The sequence below is a fragment of the Paramormyrops kingsleyae genome, chromosome 3 (assembly GCF_048594095.1).
Source record: "Paramormyrops kingsleyae isolate MSU_618 chromosome 3, PKINGS_0.4, whole genome shotgun sequence".
Taxonomy (NCBI): Eukaryota; Metazoa; Chordata; class Actinopteri; order Osteoglossiformes; family Mormyridae; genus Paramormyrops; species Paramormyrops kingsleyae.
The window spans coordinates 37,267,237-37,291,432 of NC_132799.1; the positions used below are offsets into that span (position 1 = coordinate 37,267,237).

Below are 24,196 nucleotides of genomic sequence, written 5' to 3' on the forward strand. Positions count from 1 at the left end.
AAACACTTTGTTCTTAAAGAAAGGACAAAACAGTTTCATCGAATGTTGAATCACTGACACCAATTTCCCCTCTGCAACATGACATATGCTGCTGACATATTTGGTCAGAAAAATAAAATACAGTTGCAGAGCAACAGAAAGATTGGCGGGTATGAGAGTCTGGTCAGTCTGGAAGCAGCTGGTTTTTTCTCTTTTATTTTTTGCATCTTATCACGGTAACTTTCCCCTGACAGTGGGCCATTCCTGCCTTAGTGCACAGAAGAGATAAGGAGCAAATCCAGCTCCTGATGGGACCCTGGAACCTGCGGAGGTCAGAGGTCAAGAGGGACCTTTGCCGTGTGCTCATTGGGTAGCTTGTGAATCACCTGGTAGTGCTGCTTTGGTGTCAAAGAACAGCCACTGAACCCCCCCCCCCCCCCCCCACCCTCCGCAAGTTCCTAACACGCTCCTCAGAACAGGTGTCTGTGCATAATTGGTCCCTGACAGATAATACTGGCTGGTGGGTGGGGGCATGGTGATGAAAGCTCAGCAGAAGAGATGAGGGTGAAAAGCGTCTGGACAGAGACATTTGACAAGCAGGGTCGCTTCCTTCCCTGGATGCCGGCGGAAGCTGAGGTATCGGGGAAGAACAAAGGCCGGGTTTATAAACACTGAGGATTCCGGATTCTGCTGGCGGCCGCCCTCAGACGCAGACGGGAACACAGTGTGGGACATCGCTCACCCGACACCTCTCACAGTCAACGTGCTGCTGCAACGCTGGCATCCCGAGAGAAATGCGACCGCAAAACCTGCGGCCAGGGAGACCCAAGTGGGGGGAGCGAGAGTACAGAGACAAGACACTGACAGAGACATATAGATGAACACTGACATAAACAGACACAGATGGCGAGACTGAATCACAGAGGCAAACACTGAGACAGACAGAATCAGACACACTGACATAGAGAGACAGATGGAGACAAAATCATAGACAGACTCACAGACAGACGAACACTAACATAGACAGAGAGACAGAATCAGAGACCCTGACAGAGAGAGAGACAGAGAGAATCACAGAGAGAATCACACAAACATACTATCACAGACTTAGACAGCATCACAGACAGACACTAAGTGAAACAACCAGGATCACAGAAAGACTCCAACAGACACATGTAGGCTTGCGGGACTTACATTTTGTCTTGTCCAGCTCTGACGCGCAGGGTGAGTCTGGGAATGACCGGGGACAGGATAGGAGCTGCTGGGGGTTCTGCCTTCACCTGGGGAGGAAGAGCACATGGGAGAGGTGGTCTCAGAGGGACAGGAGAGCGTGAATAATGGCCAGGGCGAAGAGACGGCAGGTCCACAGCGCCCCCTGCAGGGCCAAACACCTGTGCTTGCGTGGCCGTGACCCCCCCAGGAACCAGCCTCCAAAGCGCCATACCGTCCTACCAAACCCGAATTCATCAGCGGGCCGGACACAAAGCATTTCATCCAGCACATAAACCCCACCAAAGACCCATAACCCGTCTTCACGGCCCAGAACGGCCCGAACGGCAGCCAGGATTTAGCGTGGCCCCTGGGACCCGGAGCCGGTGACCGGCGGACAGCTAAAGAGCACCTTCATTTACGAGGGCGTGATGAGGGGCAGGCGCTGCTTAAACTGAGGGATGCTGCACCTGCTGGGGTGGGGGTGGGGGGGGGGGTTACAGCCTGACCTTCAGACTCCTTGCAGCAGTTCAGTAAGAAGAGACCCTCTGGTGACCTCCACCCCGAATCCCCTGGCCGGCTCGGCACACCTCCTGCTGGGGGAGGCGGGAAGCGGCCTCTGTAGCGGCTTGATAAGGACTCTGCTCAGCTGGGAGAAGCTCAGGGTCAAGACAATGGCAGCGGCAGATAGCACTATCTGCTTATGCTGATTAGCCTTTAAATGGCTCGGCCCGGCGAAACGGCCCCCCCCCACGCTACATTCCTACCATCTACTTAACCTGCCTGTATCTACGCACACTCCGCTCATTCAAAGGGGCTTTCTCCCCCCAAAAAGGAAATGCATTGCTGATATTACAGACGGGCTCGCATTCATTTATTAATTAAGTAATGAAATGATGAACAGAACTTCTCCAGATCTGGCCTTTTAAGTCTACTGAGGTTTTGAAGGCAATGGGGGGGCGTTGGGGGGGGAAGTGAAACTAATACATTTAGGAAGGTTTTCTGGCCCTTTCTCTCACTGGTGCAAAGGCAGTGGGGGTCCCTGGTGTCGCAGCCTTCCCTGCCTGCGCCACCGCGGTAAACGTACAACGACAATGGAAGGAAGGCTTTGAACGAAAAAACGTTGCCCTCCCCCAAGGCCAAAAGTCCTTTTTCATCTGCCCGAAATTAACCGGCGCCTCTGATATTCCTGAGTAGATCGACGATATGCGGTAGCGAGGGAACGCAAGCAATTTAAACACACGTCTCAAACCTGGAACTAATCTGAGCTCGGGGGTGGGGGGGGGGGCACATTCGGTAAGTGCTGGGTTTGAAAATGATATTTGGGTGAAGGTTCTGGGGGAGGAGGGGAAAAAAAAAAAAACTCACTAGTGCTAACGGCACCGTCAGCCTCAGGAATGCAGCTAAACACTACAGCGTGTCCAAAATGGCGCAGCGCTGACGGGGGGCGGCAAGCAACGCATCCTTCTGAGGGGGCACCGACACGTGTTTAACACCCCAGCACAAAACATAATAATTACACGCCCATTACAAATATGCAGAATCCTGTTCGATGCACTCCAGTGCGTTAGCAAAGGATGCTAACCAAACGCAGCGCCGTTCCCCGATCGGTAGTCGATCTCGTCACGACAATAAATACGTTGTTGACCTTTGACGCAAATTTGTTTCACACAGAGCTTCGAATCACTGTTTGTAGCTATCAAAAGAAGACTGGGGGGCATCTTGAACCACCCCTACCCCGAATATAATAGCATTAGTACCATCCTGGCTAGGAAAGGGAAGAATCTTACGCAATTTTCACTTTGAAAGAACCAAAACAGATAGAGATGATGATCTTGTTTACAACTTCTCATAACATTTACTATGCATGCTACTAAAACAAAAATGATGATAACAGCGTAAGTGAAAACTGAGACGAAAACATCCCCTTTCCTTTGGCAGAAAATCAGAAAAATCTAACTGGACCCCGATTCCCATCCACTCATCCAACTTCCCTCCGTTTATCCAGCACATGGTTGCGAGGAGTCACATCATTTCTATATTTGTGGGGATTATATTTATATTTCCACATAGTCTGCTAACCATCGCACGCAATTCTTTTAAAGTTACAGTAAAACCAAAATTACTGGTTAACGGTAAAACAGGATTGGGGTGGAGTAAAAAAAAAAAAAATACATTTCGGAAATATCTGAAGAAATTTCACGCAGTCGCTCCCTGCGAGACCGTGGCCCGGTCGGGGGACTGTATTTTAGATTCCCGAGCTCACTGAACCCACAGGACAGGGGGTGAAATGCAGAGATAGTAGATTCCATTGTACCCTGACGGGAAATACATTGTCGGGGGGATTTGTCCAGTTTTATGTAAAAGCAATACTCTTTTCACCTGAACTAATACAAGCGGTGGGGTAAGCCCCTTACTGCGGCGCGCTGCGTCTGCCTGCTAATCTCTCAGGATTTACCTCCTTCACCACATACCTCTAGGCACTCGCCGATAAAGCCTCACCGCCCCCCACACACACACACACTTCAATTCTCGACTTCTCTCCCCCCGCACCCACCCTGCCAGGGAAAACCGCCGAAGCAGCCTTGCAAAAAATTAAAGTGATCAAGAGATTTAGTTTTGGTGGGGCGGAGGAGAGGGTGGTGCTGAGGGGGGGGGGGGGAAATTTCAGAATCCCAACTCCATCTGTAGAGGGGAAGAAAAAATGGTGGTGGGAAAGAAAGATGGGAGACTTCCTGAGCTTAGCCTGTTTAAAAAGTGGTTTCTGGGTCGGTATTACGAACGTTACGCGCTTAACGGAGCGATTTATCGTCCGATGGCGTGCGGAAGATTGGGGAGATGGGAGCGATACAAGGGGAGTAAGTTCATCCACACCACACACACACACACACACACACACACACACACACACACACACACACACACACACACACACACACACACACACACACACACACACACGCTGCAGCCGACGCAAACACTGTGCGCTGACACATGTCGCAGAGAGGTCTGCTCGGAGCATTAATGCACGTCTGATTTACACAGGCTGATAGCCGCTGCTCTCCTGAGTGTCTTACTGACACGCATGAGTGGAGTCGGCGGAGGCAGGCTCCCGGCTCCAGCGCCCAGGAAAACGGGAAATTTAAACAGCCAATTAAAATCCGCTATGTATGCCAAGATGGGGGACGGAATGGCATTCCAAAAGCTCCTTTGACCACTTTAAAAAGTACAAGAGAACGGCTGCCCCTCGGAAATAAAATCAGCTAAAGGCAAACTTTTTTTTCTCCTCCAGTGCAAAAATTCAATATATTCCTGTCAAAGCAACATAAATAAAAATAAATTACATGTGTGTAAAACGCCTGCCCGACTGCTGCATTTCCATGAATCCATAATTACAATCTGCAAACTTACAAAATAAAAAAAAATCCTTAACATTTTCACAGTATAAGATTCTGCACTTTATGTTTGTGTAATTGCTTTGATAGGATTTCTAAGAGTTATTTTTAATGCACACATTTTGACCGTAGGAAACCACATTTAGTACCATAAAAAAACAGAAAATAAGCCTTAAAGGTAAAATCACCTTTTCCTCCTTGTGTTTCTCCTTCGGCGTTTCTTTGTCCCTTTCCTTCTCCTTTTTCTCCTTCTCTTTCTTCTTTTCCTCTTTCTCCCTTTCCCTTTCCTTGACCTTCTCTTTTTCCTTCTCTTTGTCTTTGTCCTTCTTCTTCTTCTTCTCTTTTTTCTCTTTCTTCCTGTCTTTCTCCTTGGCCTTGTCCTTCTCTAGGAGGATGGGGGCCAGAGGAGGCAGTATCGGGGGCAGGTGCAGACACAACGAGGGGCTGAAAAGCACCGGCGGCACGTCCTTCGGGCCCAGTTGGGATGCTGAGGATTTCTGCCGCTCCTCCTTGTTCTTCTCCTTGCCCTTGTCCCGCTTCTCTTTATCCCTCTTGCTCTTCTCTTTATCTTTCTTCTTGTCCTTGTGTCTGTCCTTATCCCTTTTGCTGCCATCTTTGGACTTCGCCTTGGGTATCATGACCTCGCTCAAATCCTGGGGCCTAAACAGTTCTCCCTGCTCGTGTTCCGGGCTGGTGATGTCATTCCAGGGCAGCTTGGGCTCCTTGAAAAACTCCCTCTCCTTGTCCTTATTCTTGTCCTTACTCTTCCCTTTGTTCTTCCCCTTGTCACGCTCTTTGTCTTTCTCTTTCAGTTTCTCCTTGTCCCTTTTCTTCATCTTGGTCCTAAGTTCTTTTTTTAGCTTCTTCTTCATGTCAGTCGAAACAGTCTGCTTGGCCTTCTCCTCATATACCTTAAGCAGGGGCTCCGGAGTTGGGGGAGAGGCAGAAGCTGAGGACATATATGTAGGATTTGCCGGTGGACCGGAGGAGCCTCCTTGGTTTGCCTTCCGTATAACCTCATTAATGGAGTCATCCATCGTCCAAGAATTCATGGTGCCCAAAGCAGCACCGGCATTTGGCGGAATAGGCGTTGACGTGACCCTACCAAAGCTATTTACGCTAAGCTCCTGCCTTGGGGTCATCGGATCCGAGATAGTTAGTCTCCTTGGACTGGAGGATAAGTCGGACTCGGAGCCTGAAGCGAATGCAAACGCGTCAGGCTCTTTCTTGGCACATGCTCTGGCAATGACAGCAGTGATAGAATCGTCTATGGTGTTGTTAGGGGGCTCGAGGCTCCCTTGTTGGATTTCCGGATGAGGTTTCTCAGGTTCTGGCATAGCTGCTAGACTCGTCCGCATTTGGATGTTCTCGATTCCCATTTTGTCACTCAGAACAGCCAGGGGTGGCCTCAACTGTGCCTCGGCCTTTCCAGGGGGGTGGGATACTTTTGATAGGACTAATGTGGGACTCTTAGGGCTTTTGGGGCCCTTGGTTCGACCCGGTGACTTCTTTTTCTCCTTTTGTGTAGCTTTAGGTGACCGTATGGGGCTACCCGATCCAGAACCCAAACTAGCCCTTTTGGGAGATTTCATCTTCTGCCTACGGGGCGAGCTGATTTTGGGCTTTCGGCTTGGGATTGAGATGGGTTTGGCATCAGACGGCCTTGCGTTAGTGGCTTGTGGCCTGGAGGAGAGGGGAGGGCCCTGGGATTCGTGGTACAGGTTTAGAGAGCTGGAAAAGTTGAGCGAATGGTGAGTTGGAAGGGTGCCTTGGGGTAGCTGCTGAGAGTTCAGGGAGCTGAGAGGCTCCCGGGGCTCAGTCCCCCAATCCGGACTATCTGACAGGTTGATACCAGGGAGACGGGGTCTCTTAGTGGCAGGCATGAGCTCCATCGAGTCGGGACTGTCCAGGTGCCTCTTGCCAAGGTAGTTCTCATCATTGACGGTCTCGTCTTCCTCCATCTCCTCTTGCTCCTCGTCCAACGGGACCTGCATGGCTTCAGCCGAGGTGCCCAAGTCGGCAAGGTTTTGCTCCTCCTCTTCCTCTGCAGGGAAGACAAGGAATAAGTTAGATGCACTATGATTTAGTGAGATACATATTCAAGGTGACGGCTCCGCGTTATGTCCAGTTCAATTAGCAGCCGGGTTTTGAACTCCAGCACCACATGGTTATGTGTTAACAGCCCCTGCTTGTTGGAGAATACAATTAGCATGACATGGGCTATCGGGTTGGTGCCAACTATGTCAACAGTGTGTCATGCTACGGCTTGTATCGTGTTCCACATAATTTAATGTCAGGGAAGTTATTTGAAGACAGCTTATCTGGTTTTTTCATATTGGTATAGTGTGTTGTCTTGTCACGTTTATTGCCCCTTTAATAATAATAATAATAATAATAATAATAATAAACAAATGGCCAATGGCTTGTCCTGATAAATGCAAACAATTCCTTATAGGCTGACCTTCTTGGCACAAGTTCAATATCTCATTTAATACCTGAATATGAGAGGGTTGTGCAATTAAGTAATTAATTACATAATTCATAATATACACCTCAGCACACTTCTTTCAGTATGACCAAATACATGCATGGCTTGTCCTGATAAAGGCTGTTGATAAAGGAGACAAGCCCTGTAGACATTCTTTACTCAAGTGGGAGGATGTCTACAGGAGGGAAAAATGAGATTCCAAGACAAATCTGACACTCTGAGGTTTGTCGTCTAGCAGGGTAACACGCGGCTGTTCTGCTACGCTCACACAACAAAACGGGGCTTCTAATGAGACCGCAGAAAGACCTGGCCAGGCCCCCTTCTTAATTACAGGGAAACAACACGATGAAGAGATAAATGACAGATGGATCCCGCTAAAGAGACATCTAACAATCTTCTGGCGATACCGCTTCTACGCACATCTGCATTTTTCAATTCGCTTACTAGAACCGGACTGGAGCGATCTTCCTAGAAACGTACCTTGTCGCAATAATGCTCGATGACTCAGCCACAACATTAAGGGCAACGCTGTAATCTCCTCCGGAAGACAACCTCACTCTCCCTTTCTCCACAATGGAAACATTAAAAATGCTCCTTTAAGCTAGTAGGACCCAGAATGACATTCCCTATTATAAATAGTCTAATCTATATGGTAATACTGTTGTATTCTATAACTGTAGAATAGGGGTAAGATAACATTGTGACTTTAGGGGTCTGAGACTGCATTCTATGGTAAATTGTTATCAAAGGTTATTTGGGTTGACATTAACGGGGCATGCTGATTGGCTCTCTAGTGTTATTTATGATATGAATTATGATAACTATGATGTCGCGTCCTTGTCTTCTCTCTCCCTTTTCAACCCAGACACAATAAATTGCTATCGTTAATCACGGCTCTTTGTTCCGTTATGATTACCGCGTGGCGTAATAAGAATTTTATTTAAGAATATGGGTTTGTCAGGCCTCCCAAAAGGCAAATGAGACTGTCAACGTTTTTTTTTTTCCCCCCTGACATTTAATTTGTGAAAGCGGCCGTCCAGGGGAGCTGGCGTCCCTGGGATCTCTCTCTCCCCGTGTGTCACATCCTGATCGCGCAGGTGACATCGTGTTTTCGGGTGTGCGACGTGGCAGCAGAACAAGAAAAAAGATGGCAATACGAGTAAGGGGGGGCCATGCTGCGTGGGGCAGAGGGGGTCAAACTCTGTCTAATCAAAGGGGGGAGGTAAACGGTAAAAAAACCACCAGAGGTGTCTCCTCCTTTCTTCCGTTTTTTTTTTACGCTCCTTGCGAGAGCTCCTGAGGTATGATTCGGATTCACTTACCAGCCCTAATTGAATGTGTCAATTACAGAAGTTGGGGGGGGGGGGGGAGGGGATAGCGGAACTAGATAAAGGAAAAACAAAGCGGGACTTTAAAGCAAAGCTAGCTTAGGCACACATTCCAAGGTAATTAAAATGGAGAGATAAGGGTTCCGTTCGTGGGCGCAGAGAGGGAGAGTCGTGCAGCGACGGCGTGTGATGGATCCATGCCGCTTTCCCGCTTCCGTACCCCCCCAGCAGCGGCTCCGCCGGCGCAGAGTCGGGAAGCCGGAACGTGCGGATGCAGGCCTACGCGCAGGTACGCCTTCTCCAGCTGCCTTTCATCAAACGGATCCTATCACGCGGATGCATTTTCCCGATCACTCCAGTCCTTAACTACACACAGCAGTCTTCCCTACAGCCACGCTATTGAACCCAAGAGAAGAACAAAAAAATCAAACTGATAACCTCCACTGGTGCTGCAGTGAGATGGGATCGAGAGCTGAAATAATAAGATTTGCATTCCCAGTAACCAAAGTGAAACCACTGAAGTTACGCTGCACCATCTGGAAACCAATAAATAAGGCCCACGAACCCTAAACACGTGTAGTTTAACAAATCACACCAGGTTCAACCAACTTTTGAAAACTTTTTTTGAAATGAAATAGGAGAAAACACATGAAACAGGGCTGCCTCTATATGTGAATTACAAGAAGGTAGAGATGTTTTTCCCTCATTTTTTGCAATGTGCCACAGAAGATTGCCTCAGAGGGACGTCAACGCCTCGGGTCATGGCCGCAGCCAGCAGAAAAACACAGGGAGACGAGACGACTACTGTACAAAAGACCCAGTAATTATTATTATTTACTTACGTTGACACGTACGAGGACTGGTAACGTGCGTTCGTAAGACGTATGACCTGAACAGGGCTAGGAGAGTCTGCAGTTCACCCTTTAAAGAAGCAAATGACTCCTCTAATTCACGTTCTCCCCTCTTGAAGATGGTCCCCTGGTCACACAATAACTCAAAGGGTTTCCCCCGCCTGGCAATGAATCGTCTCAGAGCCATCAAAAACAAATCTATATCGATCCTTGCTAGGAGGTCGATGTAAACAGCTCTAGTGGTCATACACTTATAAAGTATGCCCCACCTCTTTTCATTGCGACGTCCAATCTTGATGGCATATGGACCGAAACAGTCTAGTCCAGTGGAGTAGAACACTGGTTTAAAGAAACGCTGTCTACATAGGGGGAGATCGACCATCCTTGGTGGGTCAGGATGCCCTCTCCACCTTCGGCAGTCAGCACAATGGTGTTGATGACGGCGCACTGCTTCGCGACCCCTTAAGACCCAGTACTTCCTTCTTAGCTCTGCAAACACCCTCTCTGGTACGGGGTGTTGCAATCGATGAACTACCTCACAGAGGCCCACCGGTCATGCCTCGCACGCTCCACACGCCACCGCGAATCAACCCGCGTTCCCACGACTTTCGAAGCCGCGGGCAGTGGGCCGCTCCCAAATCAACGAGTAATTGTACTGTGGCATGAGCTGCCCGATTAATTGCCCCAGATAAGGCCTGCTGTTCCCCTGGCAGGGGTACCATGGACTGCACATCAGCAGTAACGGTCTGGTCTGCACTGAGTCACAGAAAATATTCCTGTTGGGAGCGCCGGTGAGCCCTCTCACTCATAAGCCTGGTAAGAGCATCCTTCTGTACTGGTGTCGATCACCCCCTTCAGACCCCTGGCTACAAAGATGTTTCACTGTCTTAAATTCTTTACATTGTTAAGCCTAAATGATTGTATGTAGCACAGTGCAGCTTTGGGTGGGGGGGGGGGGATTCTGAAGTATTTGTGCCCAAGGGAGGGGGGGGGGGCAGTGTCACATGGGACCTAATGCACAGAAGCTTGGAAAAGAATGCAGATAAACCCAGTGGGAGAGAGTATGAGAGAACTGAGGGAGGGGGGGGGGGTCGGCAATGCGCTTTTAATTAAAGCAGGAGCAGATTAATAGATGCCATTTTCCCTCTAACTCTGAGGCGGAAGCCTGACCGATGGAGGACAGACCAGGTTGGACAGGGGCATCGGTTCAGATCCTGGGGTCGCAGGGTCATAGCATGGCAAAGCATCACATATGGCCAGGTGTCGCAATTACAGGTCATGTTCTGGCACAGGATTGAAGTGCAAGCGGCTACAATTGGCACTGAACAAATTTCTGGTATAAGACAACATTGATATAACAAGCAATAGCTAGACAGCTAAGGAGGTGCACAGCATTAAGGAACGGTCAATGGCCAGACTGCACAACACCAACCGACAAATAACTGACCAATCAGCAGCCCTTTGGAGGAAGGGCCCCGGTCCCGATGCGTCCTGCTATAGAGCAGAGCCAAAATCTACAAAGGCTGTTCCATTTGTCCCCAGAAATGCCAATGAAAAGAAATTAATAAAAAAAAATACCAAGCTTTCTGTTGCACTGTGCCAAAGGAAGGAAAGTTGGGAAAGCGGATAAAAGAGATGGCTAAGGGAATTCCACCCCCCCCCCCCCACCCTGCCCAGCATGGGGGAGAGGTTGTCATTGACAGGTGCCGCTCTACTGACAAGAGAGCCTCATTACAGCACAACAATGATAAGGGCAGGTGATCTCCAGAATGCCCCCCCCCCCACCCACGGCATACACACTATTATGTCGGCCATGATGTGTGTGGACAATAAGGGCTTTAACATCAGCCTAAAACATCCTGTCGACTGAAGGCAGGGCAGCTGGGTGCTCACTGTGTGTATGTCGGGGGGTGCTGACTGATCTGCCTAATGAAGACTTAGAGAAGCTGGGGGGCGGATGTGTGAATGCGCCACCTGAATCACCTGAGACCATAATGGGGGCCTGATTGTGGCCCCCGGATGATGCCCTCCCCCCCCCCCCCACCCCACAGGCCACTTTCAACGAAACACCTGTAGGACACTGCACTTCATATCAGATGAACGTCGCCGGTGATGGGGGTGTCCGGAACACTGCCGAGAGAACCAACGTGACGGACTCGGCGTCACTGGCGTGGTGACGGCACATGTGCACTGACGCGGCTAAGAGCAGGCCTGAGCGGCACAAGCAAACCACTTCGCTATTTTACTGTCAATTCTCTGAATGTATCACAGTGCATCACGGTTTACGGTCAGATCAATGCTACCTAAGATCTAGCAAACTCACTGCAAAAATGCCCTTCTCGTGTGTGTTGCCTGCAGAGTACGGGAGGTTTCTTTTTTTAATAAAAACATAAATTGCAAACATACTACAGACACATCTGGAGAACATCAAACGCTGAGGCAGAAGAAAGAATGAACTATGAAGGAAACTGACTTGTGACTCCCACTAAGCCTGTATGAAATGATCGACTCCCAGCTGATCCAACCCCCCCCACAAAGCTCACTGCTCCTGCAAAACGGACACAGTCGCATATTTCATATTCCGGAATATCGCCCTTTTTTGCTATGCGGCTCCACCGGACAGGTCCCAAACCCAGAAGAATGCAGGGACTCGACACGCCGATGCCAGCCACCGGTGCCGCGTGGCGAGAGGAGCACAGCACGCGAGGCGGCCAGGAGGGCGGGGCGCGACGCGGCCGGCCTAGAAAGTAAACACGGGCTTTCACGCTCCGGATCCTAACGGCGTTTGCCCCAAGCCAACTGCATATTTACACAAAGGTCACCAACCAAGAAATATCAGACAAAAAAAGCAAAGTACACAAGGAAAAGTCATGGAGAGGTAAGGCGGGGGGGGGGGTTTAATGTGAACTAACGAGGTGAAGGGGCCACCCTGCATACACAGGAAGGGCCAGCCAGCAAACCGTCATATCAGAGCTATAACAAAGACCCCAAGACTGACCAGTGCTTTGGCAAAAGACCCAAGAGCGGATTGGTCAGAGGGGGAGAGATGGAGAGAGGGAAGGATGAGAGGGAGTGGGGGATGAAGACAGGGAAAGGGGGAGGGACAGAAGGAGGGAAGAGAGGATACATATGAATGAGTGAGATGGACAGAGAGCGGGGGAGACATGGAGAGGATGAGAGAGGGAAGGGGGGAGAGAGGGGAAAGGGAGGAGAGAAGGAGGAATGGAGATGAGAGGGAAGGAGGAAGACAAAAAGGAAGATTGAAGGAAAGAGAATTCGAGTAAGGAGAGAGGGAAGAAGAGAGGGAGAAATGCAATGAGGAGAGGGAAGAAGGAAAAAGAGGGAGATTGCAGTGACGAGAGATGGAGAGAGGGAAGGATGAGAGGGAGTGGGGGATGAAGACAGGGAAAGGGGAAGGGACAGAAGAGGGAAGAGAGGATACATATGAATGAGTGAGATGGACAGAGAGCGGGGGAGACATGGAGAGGGTGAGAGAGGGAAGGGGGGAGAGAGGGGAAAGGGAGGAGAGAAGGAGGAATGGAGATGAGAGGGAAGGAGGAAGACAAAAAGGAAGATTGAAGGAAAGAGAAATCGAGTAAGGAGAGAGGGAAGAAGAGAGGGAGAAATGCAATGAGGAGAGGGAAGAAGGAAAAAGAGGGAGATTTCAGTGACGAGAGAGGGAAGAAGGAAGGAAAGAGGGTGAGGGAAGTAGACAGAGAGAAATGGGGTGAGCAGAGAGGAAAGGAAAGAGGGAGGAATGAGAAAGAAAGAGGGGAAAATGGAGTGAGGAGTGGAGGAGGGAAGTGGAAGAGCAGATAGAAGGGGAGAGGGGAGAGAGAAGGAAAGAGTGAGGGAGAGACGAAGCCTGAGAGAAAAAGGAGAGGGGAAAGAGACAGAAAGAAGGGGAGGGACGCAGCAGAAAGATGGAGAGAGAGAAGCAATGAAAGGAGGGCTGAAGGAGCGTGTAGGGCAGACACAGGTACATGCAGCTGCTCCATCCTGGGGGGGGGGGGTTGGGAGGGGGCGATTTCCCAGCAGCACCAAGAGACATTGCTGCTTACTCTCTGAAAGGAGGGGAGCTGTTTAACTGCCACCGGCACCTAATACATCCATCATTAAAAATGCAATTACACTCCTGGGGGGTGTCGTTCCAGTTCGGATGAAATGCATATACACTATACACTGCCCGGTCAAAAAGAAAGTCGCCATTTCAATTTTTATCAGCAAATAATTGAGCCAATGACTGGATCATTATTACAGCCCAGTAACATTATGCGGCAATAAAGTGAAGTCAGCTGAGTACCTGAATCTACTGGCCAGGTTACACCTCCATCCATCATCAGTGGATTGTTTTCTTCCCTGTTGGCATGGGCATATTCTAAGGATGGCAAGATTCATTGGGTTCGAATTGTCAAACAGTGGTTCAGGAAGCATGAGGAATCATTTTCACGTATGACTTGGTCACCACAGACCTTAACCTCATTGAAGGTCTTTGGGATGAAGGAGGATTTATGGAGTGGTTCAACTCACTTGTCAATACAAGATCTGTGAGAAAATAAATTATGAAAATAAAAAATAAAAGGAAAATAAAGGGTGAGATGCTGCATAAGCCTGTATAAACCACGCCATGCGTGACAAATATGCACCGTTATCTAGGGAGTTTATTTCATCAGCAGGCAGATTAACCAGGTAACTTTCAGCATTTTAGACTTTGGGTTTCACCAGATACTAGAAGAGGAAAAAAACCACCAACATGATGACAGGACAAGCTTTACTCGCTGTACATCACATTGGGAGTCACGCTGTGCCTGACCGCAGGTATGAGCAAGCAAGACTCTCCAAACATGGGTACAGCCGCCATTAAACACGGAGCGCGCTTACAGGGAAAGGCGTTCCCGTTACCCGGTGTCAGCGCTGTTCACACCGGCGGGTGCCAACACCATTCTCCACTGTCCCTTCCTTCCGGCGCCAGACGGACTGTTTACCTTAACTCATTATGGTACCCCCCTCCCCCACAGATCCTGACCCCCACACTGCCTTTTGTTATGATTTCAGAGACATAACATACGGTTCAGTTGGAGAAGTTGATGGGGGGGGGGGGGGGGGAAGGGTCTGCAGACCCCCAGGTCAGGCCGACTTCAGAGCCTGGGGATGCCAGACTGGTGGAGGGGGGGGGGGGGGCAGACGTGCCGGGCCCTGCCTCGCTCACACCGTAACGCAGCACCCTGCCCCACCCTCCACGCCATGCGGTAGCGATGCCTTCCGTCGATTGTGAAACCACAGTCCTGCACCTACCCCCCCCCCCCAAAACAAAGCATTCCCAAGGTCCTGTCCTGCCCAGAGCCTGGCGCCGCGGCTGCGGCGGCGTGACGAGGGCCGGTCCCATCACGCTCAGGTGACGAGCCAAAACAAGCCGCACTTCCCGGGACCTCGCCGTCAACCGTGAAGACGACAAAACGGCTTTGGGCGGGCGCTCACCCGTCCCGCGTGGCCGGGATCGTTAGGAAAACAGCTCCGATTGCCAAACAAGCCCCCCGGTTTCCTCCCTAACCTCCCCCCCCCCCCTCCCAGCAGTAATCTTCAAGGTTATACATCTAAGGACTAAAAACAGAAAGCACCTTACAGTAGTAGCTCTGATGATTCCTGTGTAGTGAATCTGCTCCCCCCGACATCGGGACAGGCCGTTGCACCTTAAAATGCTCTCGTCGAGCAAGATCCACTGAGGGGCAACGTTGACCCCCCCCCCCCCCGCCACAGAGCAGGACTGTCCTTGACCTGTGGCTGGTCTAGTTGAGGCAGGAGTGGACAGGACACAGGACAGGAGCATAATTAAGCGCTTACATCAAGGCTGGAACATTCTACCGCATTTCAATTGTTACCAGCTTTTTATTTATTTAAACCCTAAAAAGAGGTTTTTTTTTTCCTGAAGAAAAAAACCCCAACCATTTCATCTGACTTCAAAAAGGAGCAGAAGAAAGAGTCCGGAACGGCAGCTGGGGCGGGAACGTCAAAAATAAGGGGGCTCTCACAGTAATTAGTTACAATCAATTTTTATCTCGTGAGATTTTCGGAGCGCATCTAAAGAAAATGTTTGCGTTTGAAAAAATCCATCAAATAAACAAGATAAGGTGGAGCGGGGTTGGGGAGGGGGGAGGTCACATGGGCCGCGGGCCGGCTGTTTGGGCTAATGGGCCGGCCGGGCCCAGCGGACCAGGGGGGCGCCGGTTCCAGGTTTGGGCAGGAGATCCAGAAGGAAGATAGAGAGCAGAGACGACGAGCCTGTGGATGCAGCTTTAGAGCAGTTTCCAGTTTCAAAATTACACAAAAACATATATGTGCACTTTTTTTATAAAAAGGATAAACGATAAAATGGCTGACCTGACCCCCGCCCCCCCCCATCCCTTGAGCTGCTGGCACCTCGACTCACCTTGACCCCCCCCAGAGAAACGCTTGGTGCGGCAGGGCGGCCCGCGGCCCAGTCTGACCGGAACGTGGAAAACGTCGGAGCAGTGCAGGAGGAAAGGCTGCCGCGGCATTTGCGGTATGTGGTCCGATGCTCATAACGATCACCGATGGGCGTCGGCTATGCGGACGGACGGGTTTCGCTCGTTCCGGCTGGCCAGAGTCGACCCCTCTCGGATGCGTAACCCAACGACATGGCTGCTCAAAAGTTACGACAGGTCATCTACGTGAATCGGTCCGAACTTGATTTATTTGTTTAATTTACATTAAGCCCAAGCCTCCACACACCTTTTCCCTTCGTTAAACAGGCGAATGCTTCTAATTAAGTTAAATAAATAAACTGTCCGCTATTTCCATTCAGAAAATAATGGCTTGGTTTTAAAGCATATTTTTCTTTCCTGGAGACCACGTGGAGCCCGTCGGCCGCCACTGGGAGCCAGACAAGCCCCCCCCCGCCCCATGTGCCCCTCTGCACTTGCCGTCGGTCGCGTCTGCTGACAGCTTCATTAGTGTGTTTATTAGTCCCGCACCCGCGCTCTCAGGCCCGCTGTCAGGCACTGTCACTCACATGGTTCCCCGGTGCTGCTCCTCTCACTACATACGCCAGGGTGGGCAGGGAGGGGGGCAGGGAGGGGGGCAGGACGAATAGAGCTAGAAAGTGTTTTTGCAAGATTCGGAAGGTTTGGCGGCTGGCCGCCTGTTTGAATGGGGCCCAGCCTGTGAACTTCTAACCCCTCACCTGAAAGGGAGGCATGAGCAGGCGGCAGGTATTCAGGCGACCCGCATCCGGCATGCGGGTCCAACCCGCCTGGGTGGGGCAGTGCCAGGCATGAGATAAACCAACAACCCTGCTCAGGCTCTAGAACCTACCCCAAAGGGATGCCGTAGTTACAGTAACGTAGCTGTATGTGTGCGTGTGCATGCGTGTGTGCATGCATGTGTGCGTGCGTGTGTGTACGTGTGTGCATGCATGTGTGCGTGCGTGTGTGTGTGTGTACGTGTGTGCATGCATGTGTGCGTGCATGCGGTGTGTGTGCGTGTGCATGCGTGTGTGCATGCATGCATGTGTGCGTGCATGCCGTGTGTGTGTGCATGCGTGTGTGTGTACGTGCATGCGTGCGGTGTGTGTGCGTGTTTGCGTGACTGCTGACGGCAGTGCTGGGGGGGAGGGGGGGTGTGAGGGGGACAGCCCAAACACGGTGGCGCCAGGAGCCTGATCCACCCGTAAGACGGAGAAGGTTCCGGCTCAGTGCCCGAAAACAGGTGCAGTGACTGTCTGCTCACCTGGAGGAATTCGGAGGTGACGGAGGAGTCGGCCCAGATCCGGAAGTGACCCCTCCTCACCCGCTTTAATTACCATCCTCGACTAACGACGATGTTACTCACGTTCCCTTAAGCGACCGATAAACCAACAAACTTAAAAACAGTCAATTTATTCCTGGATTTCTGGAAAAACCACAGAAAACGGCTAAAACATTCACAGGACGAAAATAAAGCCGTTTGTGAGTCTGCCTCCCTCAGCGGCCGTCCGGCCCAGGGAACGGCGCGAGCGATACTGTGGTGTCATCTCTGCTCTTTATTTAAAACACGCACTTAGACTCAAATAAGATGAAGGCTGAGCGTGGATAAGCGCTTCATGCCAGGTTAGCAGCTAAAAATACGCTGAATGGATTCACCTGGCATTGTTTTTCTCCCCTGAATTCTAACATAATAAAATCAGTGTCCCTTTGTGTGTTGAGCATGACGCAGAGGCACGGGGTACTTGAGGATGACGATGATGATGATGAAGATGATGATAATAAGACAAACAATAGGCATGCAGCAGTGCTGGTGCTCAGATCCCAATAAGGAGGGTCCTGCTGGCCCCGGCCGCACCGGCTGGATACTCTCTGCTTCTGGGAGCCGCTTCGGCCGTCTGCAAGCTGTTAAAGTCCCAGCACCCGCCTTTCCCGCTCCTCTGAAATGTAGACCGGCCGCCGTGGCAGAGGTCAGCTGACAGGGGCCACACAGCCCCCGAGAGTCGAAAACAAACCTCTTCCTGTCAGAAACAATCCGGGAGGGAGGTGTCTGGCATGCTGTCTGTACTCTAGGGTGGGGGGGGGGGCGCAAAGGGGTCTCTTGTACCCCGGGGGGGGGGGGGGGGGGGGTCACATAAGGAACAAAGGGGTGTGTTTTGTGCGGCTGCTCAGGTCGCCAATGGCCGCCTTTTCATTCTGCCCGCCGTCCAACACAAATATAACACAGAGTTCTGGCTGCCTGGCTCCTGCAGCGCCAGCCCCAAACGGGCCACTTAAGCTATTAGCCACTAAAAATAGAGGGGGGCGGGGCCACCACCCGCCGGCCCGCCACTGTTTGCTCTCATTAGTCCTCCTAATTGGCGGGTTTACAAACATCTCGCTTCCTCCCCAACATCGGAAGCCATTAACCCCGCGGAACCCCCACCCCACCCACCCCCGTGCACAGATACAGATCCCTGCGGTACCGTGGAAACTGGACCAAAGCCTGCAGGATCAGAGGGTGCGGCAGGTCCAAGGAGAATTCAGCAGACCGTGGATAGGCTGCGGTTCACAAATTACTGCCTCAACTAGGTCGATGGCTGGGAAAGTGGAGCCAGGGTATTGGAAGAGCCATGGAGCTCTGGAGGGTGGGTCTCCTGCTCACCTGGACGCCGTGAAGCAGCACTGAGCCCCCATCACACACCCACATCCCACCTGACCCCAGGGCTGCTTCCACCAGCTCCCCGAAAGCCCATCGACCTGCCCACAATCCGTGAGTCATTCGCTTTGGATGACGTCAGTCTACATCTACGCTAAAAGCAAAGAAATCCAAAGATAACTATGAGCGGATCGCAGTGGGCACTGGGTGCGTTTCCGCCCGTGACATTTAACGTCGTTTGTGCGGATGCTCTCGTCCCAGTGGCGATTCGCTGACCAATCCGGGGACTACAGTGAATTTCTACAGACAGTCATGATTAATCCTCCTGCACAAGCGACCACAGTGATGATCCTCAAGAGCAGTGTTTCCCAACCCGGAACGATGCTCGGGGAGACATAGACGGTCTGTGTTTTTGCTTCCTCCGAGCTCCCTGCCAGACAGTCCACATTTCTGCTCCCTTCCAGCTCCCAGTACCTGGGGACCGGGTTGGGAAACACTGCTCAAAAGGATTAAATCAGAAACTGCAGAGTAATAGAAGATGGTGCAATTCACAGGTATATCATCAAAAAACATCACATTTAACATCCCGCCAAAAACATCAAGGCTAATCCCACACCTACTTCAGTTTGCTTATGCCACTTTCAAAGAGAACTGCAGCTGAGGAAATATCAGTTAATTGTGTTCTGTCCTTTTGTTTTATGTTAATTTCCTCCCCATTACCCCCTTCCTGGTGTCTAACCCATGATACTCACTCACTCTAAACTCAGTGGCAGGAAAAAGCAAATGGCCGCTGCTCACAGGAGCGCAAAATCCTGCTGTGAGGGGTTTTGACTCTCGGACCTACCCAGCTCAGACTCTCCATGGGGCCACAGATGGACACACGCGCTGTGACATTCCACCCTATATGCCACGCCCCCCCCCCGGCGCCACTGCCACCTTTCAGGGTCAGGATATCCCTGCATTGGGGCGCATTAGCCCGGCTCATGAAGCCGAGGGTTGGGGGGGGGGGGGCACACAAATCCTGGAGGCCCTGCAGCCTGTGTGGCTGCTCCGCTCTCACCCCCAATGACTCCAACAGACAGCCAATCGGGGCAGGGAATAATCCCCCCCCGCCCGCAACTCAAATTATGGTATTTTACATCTGCTGAGATATAAACACAGAAACTAACAGAAACAGAGCATTGACTGCGTGTGAGCTGAGAGAGACATGCTGGTGCACAGACACAGGGGTGTTTGCTGCAGTCACCCCCGAGCAGGGTCAGGGTGCTCGTGGGTGGCACAGGTAAACGCGGGGGGGGCACACGGCCATCCTCCTCCTCCATGCGCCTTTCCAGTCATTTCCGCGGGTTGCCGTGGCGATGGGCGGCCGATTACTAGCTGCGGGCCGCCGCTTTTATCTGAAATGAATCTGTCCTCTGGAAGAGGAGCCCGCTGGGTCTGCCGCTGGCCCTCCATGGACACAGGGACTGCAGGGGGGAGGGCTCCCAGAGTTCTATGACGGGTTGGTGGGGGCCAGGTTGCTTGCAATAAAGGCACCTCACTCAGTCCCAGCAACTCACCCAGCTGTAGAGCTAACACTGCCGGACGCACGGGGCGTAAAGAGCTCAGTGTCGCAGCTGGGTCACAGCGCTGGGGGGGCACAAGGCTGAGGGCGAGTCAGGCAGGCCGCCACACCAGCGTCAATATGACTCACAAGGCGGAGAAAAACACTCAGGCACTTTAATGCGACGGGGGGGGGGCAGACCTCTGTGAGTCAAGGGGGCCACACTGCTGGTCTGTGTAGTGGGGGGGCCGATAAGCTGTGCCCGGTCGGTTGTGTCCCTACGATGCCAAAGTAATCATGCAGCCGATCCGGAGAACAAAGGTGATGAAAGATGAACAGAACAACGAAGGTGCATCTCGGCCTCCTGGTTCACTGGCTGTGCAGGGGCAGTACGAGCAGGGACACATTCACAACTGACGCATCTGCACGCGTGACGGAAGTCCAAAAGCAAAAAGTCATTTGAAGACCTAAGAACAAAATCCAGGTTTCCCACCCACATGCCCTTGATGTGGGGGGGGGGGGGGGGGGCTGCGGTGAGACGGAAAGCCCCGGAAAGACAGCAGATACAGAAGGAATGATGACTGATACGAGAACTGCGGCATTCCCGCAGGGGCGCGATCAGGTTCAGGTCCCGTGAGCAAGCCGGCGGCCGCTGTAGCAGGTGTGGCCCTCTGCGAGGCCCCGGGGCCCCTCATCATGCCACATTCTGCTCTAGCAGGAGGGGCTCAACATCAGCCCAGGAGAACAATGGGAGCCAGCCCAAGTCACGGAGGGGCTGCTGGGACCACATGCATAGCACCCTAAACACCCCCCCCCCCCAGCATAACAAATAACACTTTTTTCGCTCATGGTTTCCAGCACCCGTTATGTCCGGCGCCGGCCTTCCGCGGCTCCGTTTTGCTCGTTTCTTTGCAGCATATGAGCTGAAAAACATTTTTCCCCCCCAAATCTGGACGTACACATGAAAGGGGAGAGCTGGCCCAGACCTGCTGGTCACATGACCGCACGGCCCGCAGCTTATTATTAAAAGGGGTGCACTCCTGCGGCAGAGATTCGCCGGCTGTGGCGCGGTTTCGACACGGTCCGGTGGCCAGGAGCTGTGACACACAGATACCGCCGGACTGAAATTAACGTTTGCAACACGGGCGGCAAAGAAAGTAAATAAACTTCATTACAAATTACTGCCGAGCTCGCCGGCTGCGCCACGAATCTAAGGCGGAGCAGGGCCTCAAGTCGGGGGCTTCCCCGTCCCCACAGGTCCCCGCTGCCCGCATTCATCACCCTCCTTCACAAACCGTTGCCCCGTCTTTGAGATCTGGCTAAACAAACGCAAAAAAGAGGCTCCTGACGACGTCCGGGCAGCTGATAACCGCCGGACCAAAAACACCTGAGGAGAAGGTCTGGGGGGAGCTCGAGCCCCAAGCAAATGGACTCCTCCAGGCTCTTCTGGAGCTGACCTTCAAACCCCCAGCTCAACAAAATATGGAGCAAAGAGAACCAGCTGGGGGCGCTTATGGAACATGCCCAGCGCTCTGCTCACGTTCACATTCAGAGGCTTCAGGCCTGTGCTGACCGCATGGAAAGAGCATTAAAATCGCAGGGAAAATACAGCAAGCAACATAGCTGCCATTCCCCACTGTGACACATCCCAGACACTGTCGCGGTCACACCGCCTTCGCAGCCAGCCACACTGGAGGCCCGGAGGCCAGAAGCGTGTGTGTGTGTGTGCATAGATGGGGGCACTGAAAATCTTTACGCTAACAGTGGACAAGGGAAATGAAAAACGCACATTCAGCCTCAGCAGTGGGGGGGTGGGGGCAGGGGGCAGAGGCTGGGAGCAGTGGCAAAGAAGAATTTCCACAGCGAGAGAGCAAGTGGCCTGGCCACCAGTGAGAGAGGCGGATTTACACAGGAAAGAGACAGAGACTGAGGGTGGGGGAGGCAGGTGATGGCGCCATTCTGGTTAACGGCTCCACCCACTCAGATGGGACAGCGTACGGCATCAGACCCTCAGCGGGACCTACTGCCCTTGACCTGACATTAAAGGCTCACCCACACTGTGATCAATCAATTTCCAAGTGTTTCATTCAAAAAAAAGAACCCCCCCAAAAACACACACATACATATACATACTGAACCACACACACACACACACACACACACACACACACACACACATTACAATTAATTTAAAATTAACTACTGGCAGTAACTTTAACATACTCAGACAGGAGCTGCGTGGTTACCTAAAACACACTGACACCTCCCAGAACAGCCTCTCAGGTGTTGGGGGGGCTGTGTACCCTGTTCGGGGTGGGGGGGGTGCACGCAACTGAATGCCACGCACATCCATCCACGACCCCTTTAGATCTCTGTGGGCAGGGATGGCATTTTTCGAGAAAGACGCTTTCGAGAGACGTGATTGGAAGGGCGGGCTCACCGCGGCCCCCGGAGGCCCCGCTTCTCAAGGGGGGGGGGGCTCCTACATCAGCATTGCCGAGACCCGGGAGGGGAGATGAAGGTCATTAGCAAATTACACACCGGTAAGTCTCAGCCAATCTAAAATCCCATTTACATTTGAGTATCCTGGAGGGGGGGGGGGGGGGCTTTAAATCCTTGGGTAACCTGCAATACACACATGCCCACCCCCCTCCCTAGACCTCCGTATATTTCTCTGCACACGTATGCAGGTCTGTGGCCTGTAAGTTTTAAATACTGAAAACTTCATCTCCTGGATTCTTTTGCACCATTAAAATACATGAAACATTAAACTGCAGCCACATGAACCCTCCAGTACAGCAGGTAAGGGAACCTGAGAGGATGAACAACAGGAGAGATGAGGTGACATTTCCCACAGCGCCCCCATTCTGCCACCCTTGTACTTCACTGCAAGCAGCCGCATAGTGAAATCTACATCTGAACCGGCCTGCCTCTGACCCACTGGTCTCATCTGAATCTGGGCCCAATCCCACCGTTATTCGATATTGATTCCCCCCCCCCCCAAAATAAACCCAGTCTGCACTCTCAGTGGGCTCCATCCAGTTGCAGTGCCAAAACCTCCTCTTCAATCCTGAGCTGACATTTCACACTGCCTGAGGCAGCCCCTCCTCTGGGAACCATCAGTGGAGACGGTCTGAGCTGAGACGTCGAAAAGAATCGGACCGCATTTTGAGCCATGATGCACAGAACAGCCCCCCCACCCCTCAACGTTACCCATCCACTGGACAGAAGCATGATAGGGATTCCAGACGTTAGCAGAGGAGGTTTGTGTCTATTTTTACAGTCAGGATATAACCACAAGCCACGTTTTCCCCTGCCCCACCTGCAGAGGGCGCCGATGCACACCCCTCCCCCCCACCCCCCGAATCAGAATCACGGCCGAAGAATCCCGCCGGTCAGACGTTTTCCACCTCACGAAAATAAGCGTGAACAAAACAACCGCTGGCTTTCCATTTTTCCTTCAAAGGCAGGAAGGGATTGAAACAAACGAACCGTGAAAAAGAGAAATAAAACCATAAAATCGAGGCATTAAACCGCACGCAGGAAAGCATAAACATTTACAGCGTCAGTAATTTGAAAATATCAAGCTCTGCTGTTTTTTTATTTTTAAAAAAGAAACAAAATATTTCCCTAAAGAGACACGCTAGCTTGAAAATAGCGAGGAACAGCACCTAGCAGGACAAGGATACCTCCCACGGCCGGGGGAACCGCTGGCCTTTCACAGCGGACTGGATTACCGGCAGCGCGCGTGTGGAGCATAGATCTAAAGAGAACTAGATTTCTTTCGTCAATGTTTTTATGCAGCACAAAAAGGCAGGCTATGGATAGCAGCTGAATGCTCCCTGCCACGCTCTGTCCATTGTCAATACTTGGGGGGAGGGGGGGGGGGCTTTCAGAGGGCCTATTCTGCCAACTGACAGGAGGGAGAAAATTAAACCACGAGTCAGAATTTGGGCAGCGCCACATCTGAGTCAATGTACAATGAATAACATCCTCTCATGATCTAGAAAAAAAAAAATGAAGAAAATGAAGGCCAGCTCACTGGCCACAGAATTTTAAAGTAAAAGACTGACACCATGAAAGGACTGCAAAAAGCCCTTTTCTGTTATACTTGGAACTCGTGTCCACACTTGACTGGGAGCACGACTTTGCCTGGCATATTTCATGGTGCAACAGTGCCATCTGGCAGGCCATAGATAGCAATGCAACACAACCTATTTGAATGGTGTCAAAATAAAATCACATTATATAACGATACACTCTCGTCCAGCGAAATAATCCTTTAT

At 51.5% G+C, this 24,196-nt stretch overlaps 1 protein-coding gene across 2 annotated transcripts in view; it reads right to left on the reverse strand.

Moving 5' to 3' along the window:
- LOC111838730 (transcription initiation factor TFIID subunit 3-like) overlaps positions 1 to 24,196 on the reverse strand; it is a 36,614-nt gene that overhangs the window by 5,388 nt on the left and 7,030 nt on the right. The window contains exons 1-3 of one of the 2 annotated variants that reach the window (XM_023801989.2): positions 13,554 to 13,602; positions 4,772 to 6,627; positions 1,174 to 1,259 (exon numbers count right to left, since the gene is read on the reverse strand). In XM_023801989.2, coding sequence (XP_023657757.1) covers positions 1,174 to 1,259; positions 4,772 to 6,627; positions 13,554 to 13,590 — 1,979 coding nt within the window. In that variant the 5' untranslated portion in view covers positions 13,591 to 13,602. Of the gene's footprint in view, positions 1 to 1,173; positions 1,260 to 4,771; positions 6,628 to 13,553; positions 13,603 to 24,196 lie in introns of those variants that run through there. The other variant, XM_023801988.2, reaches the window with a different exon arrangement.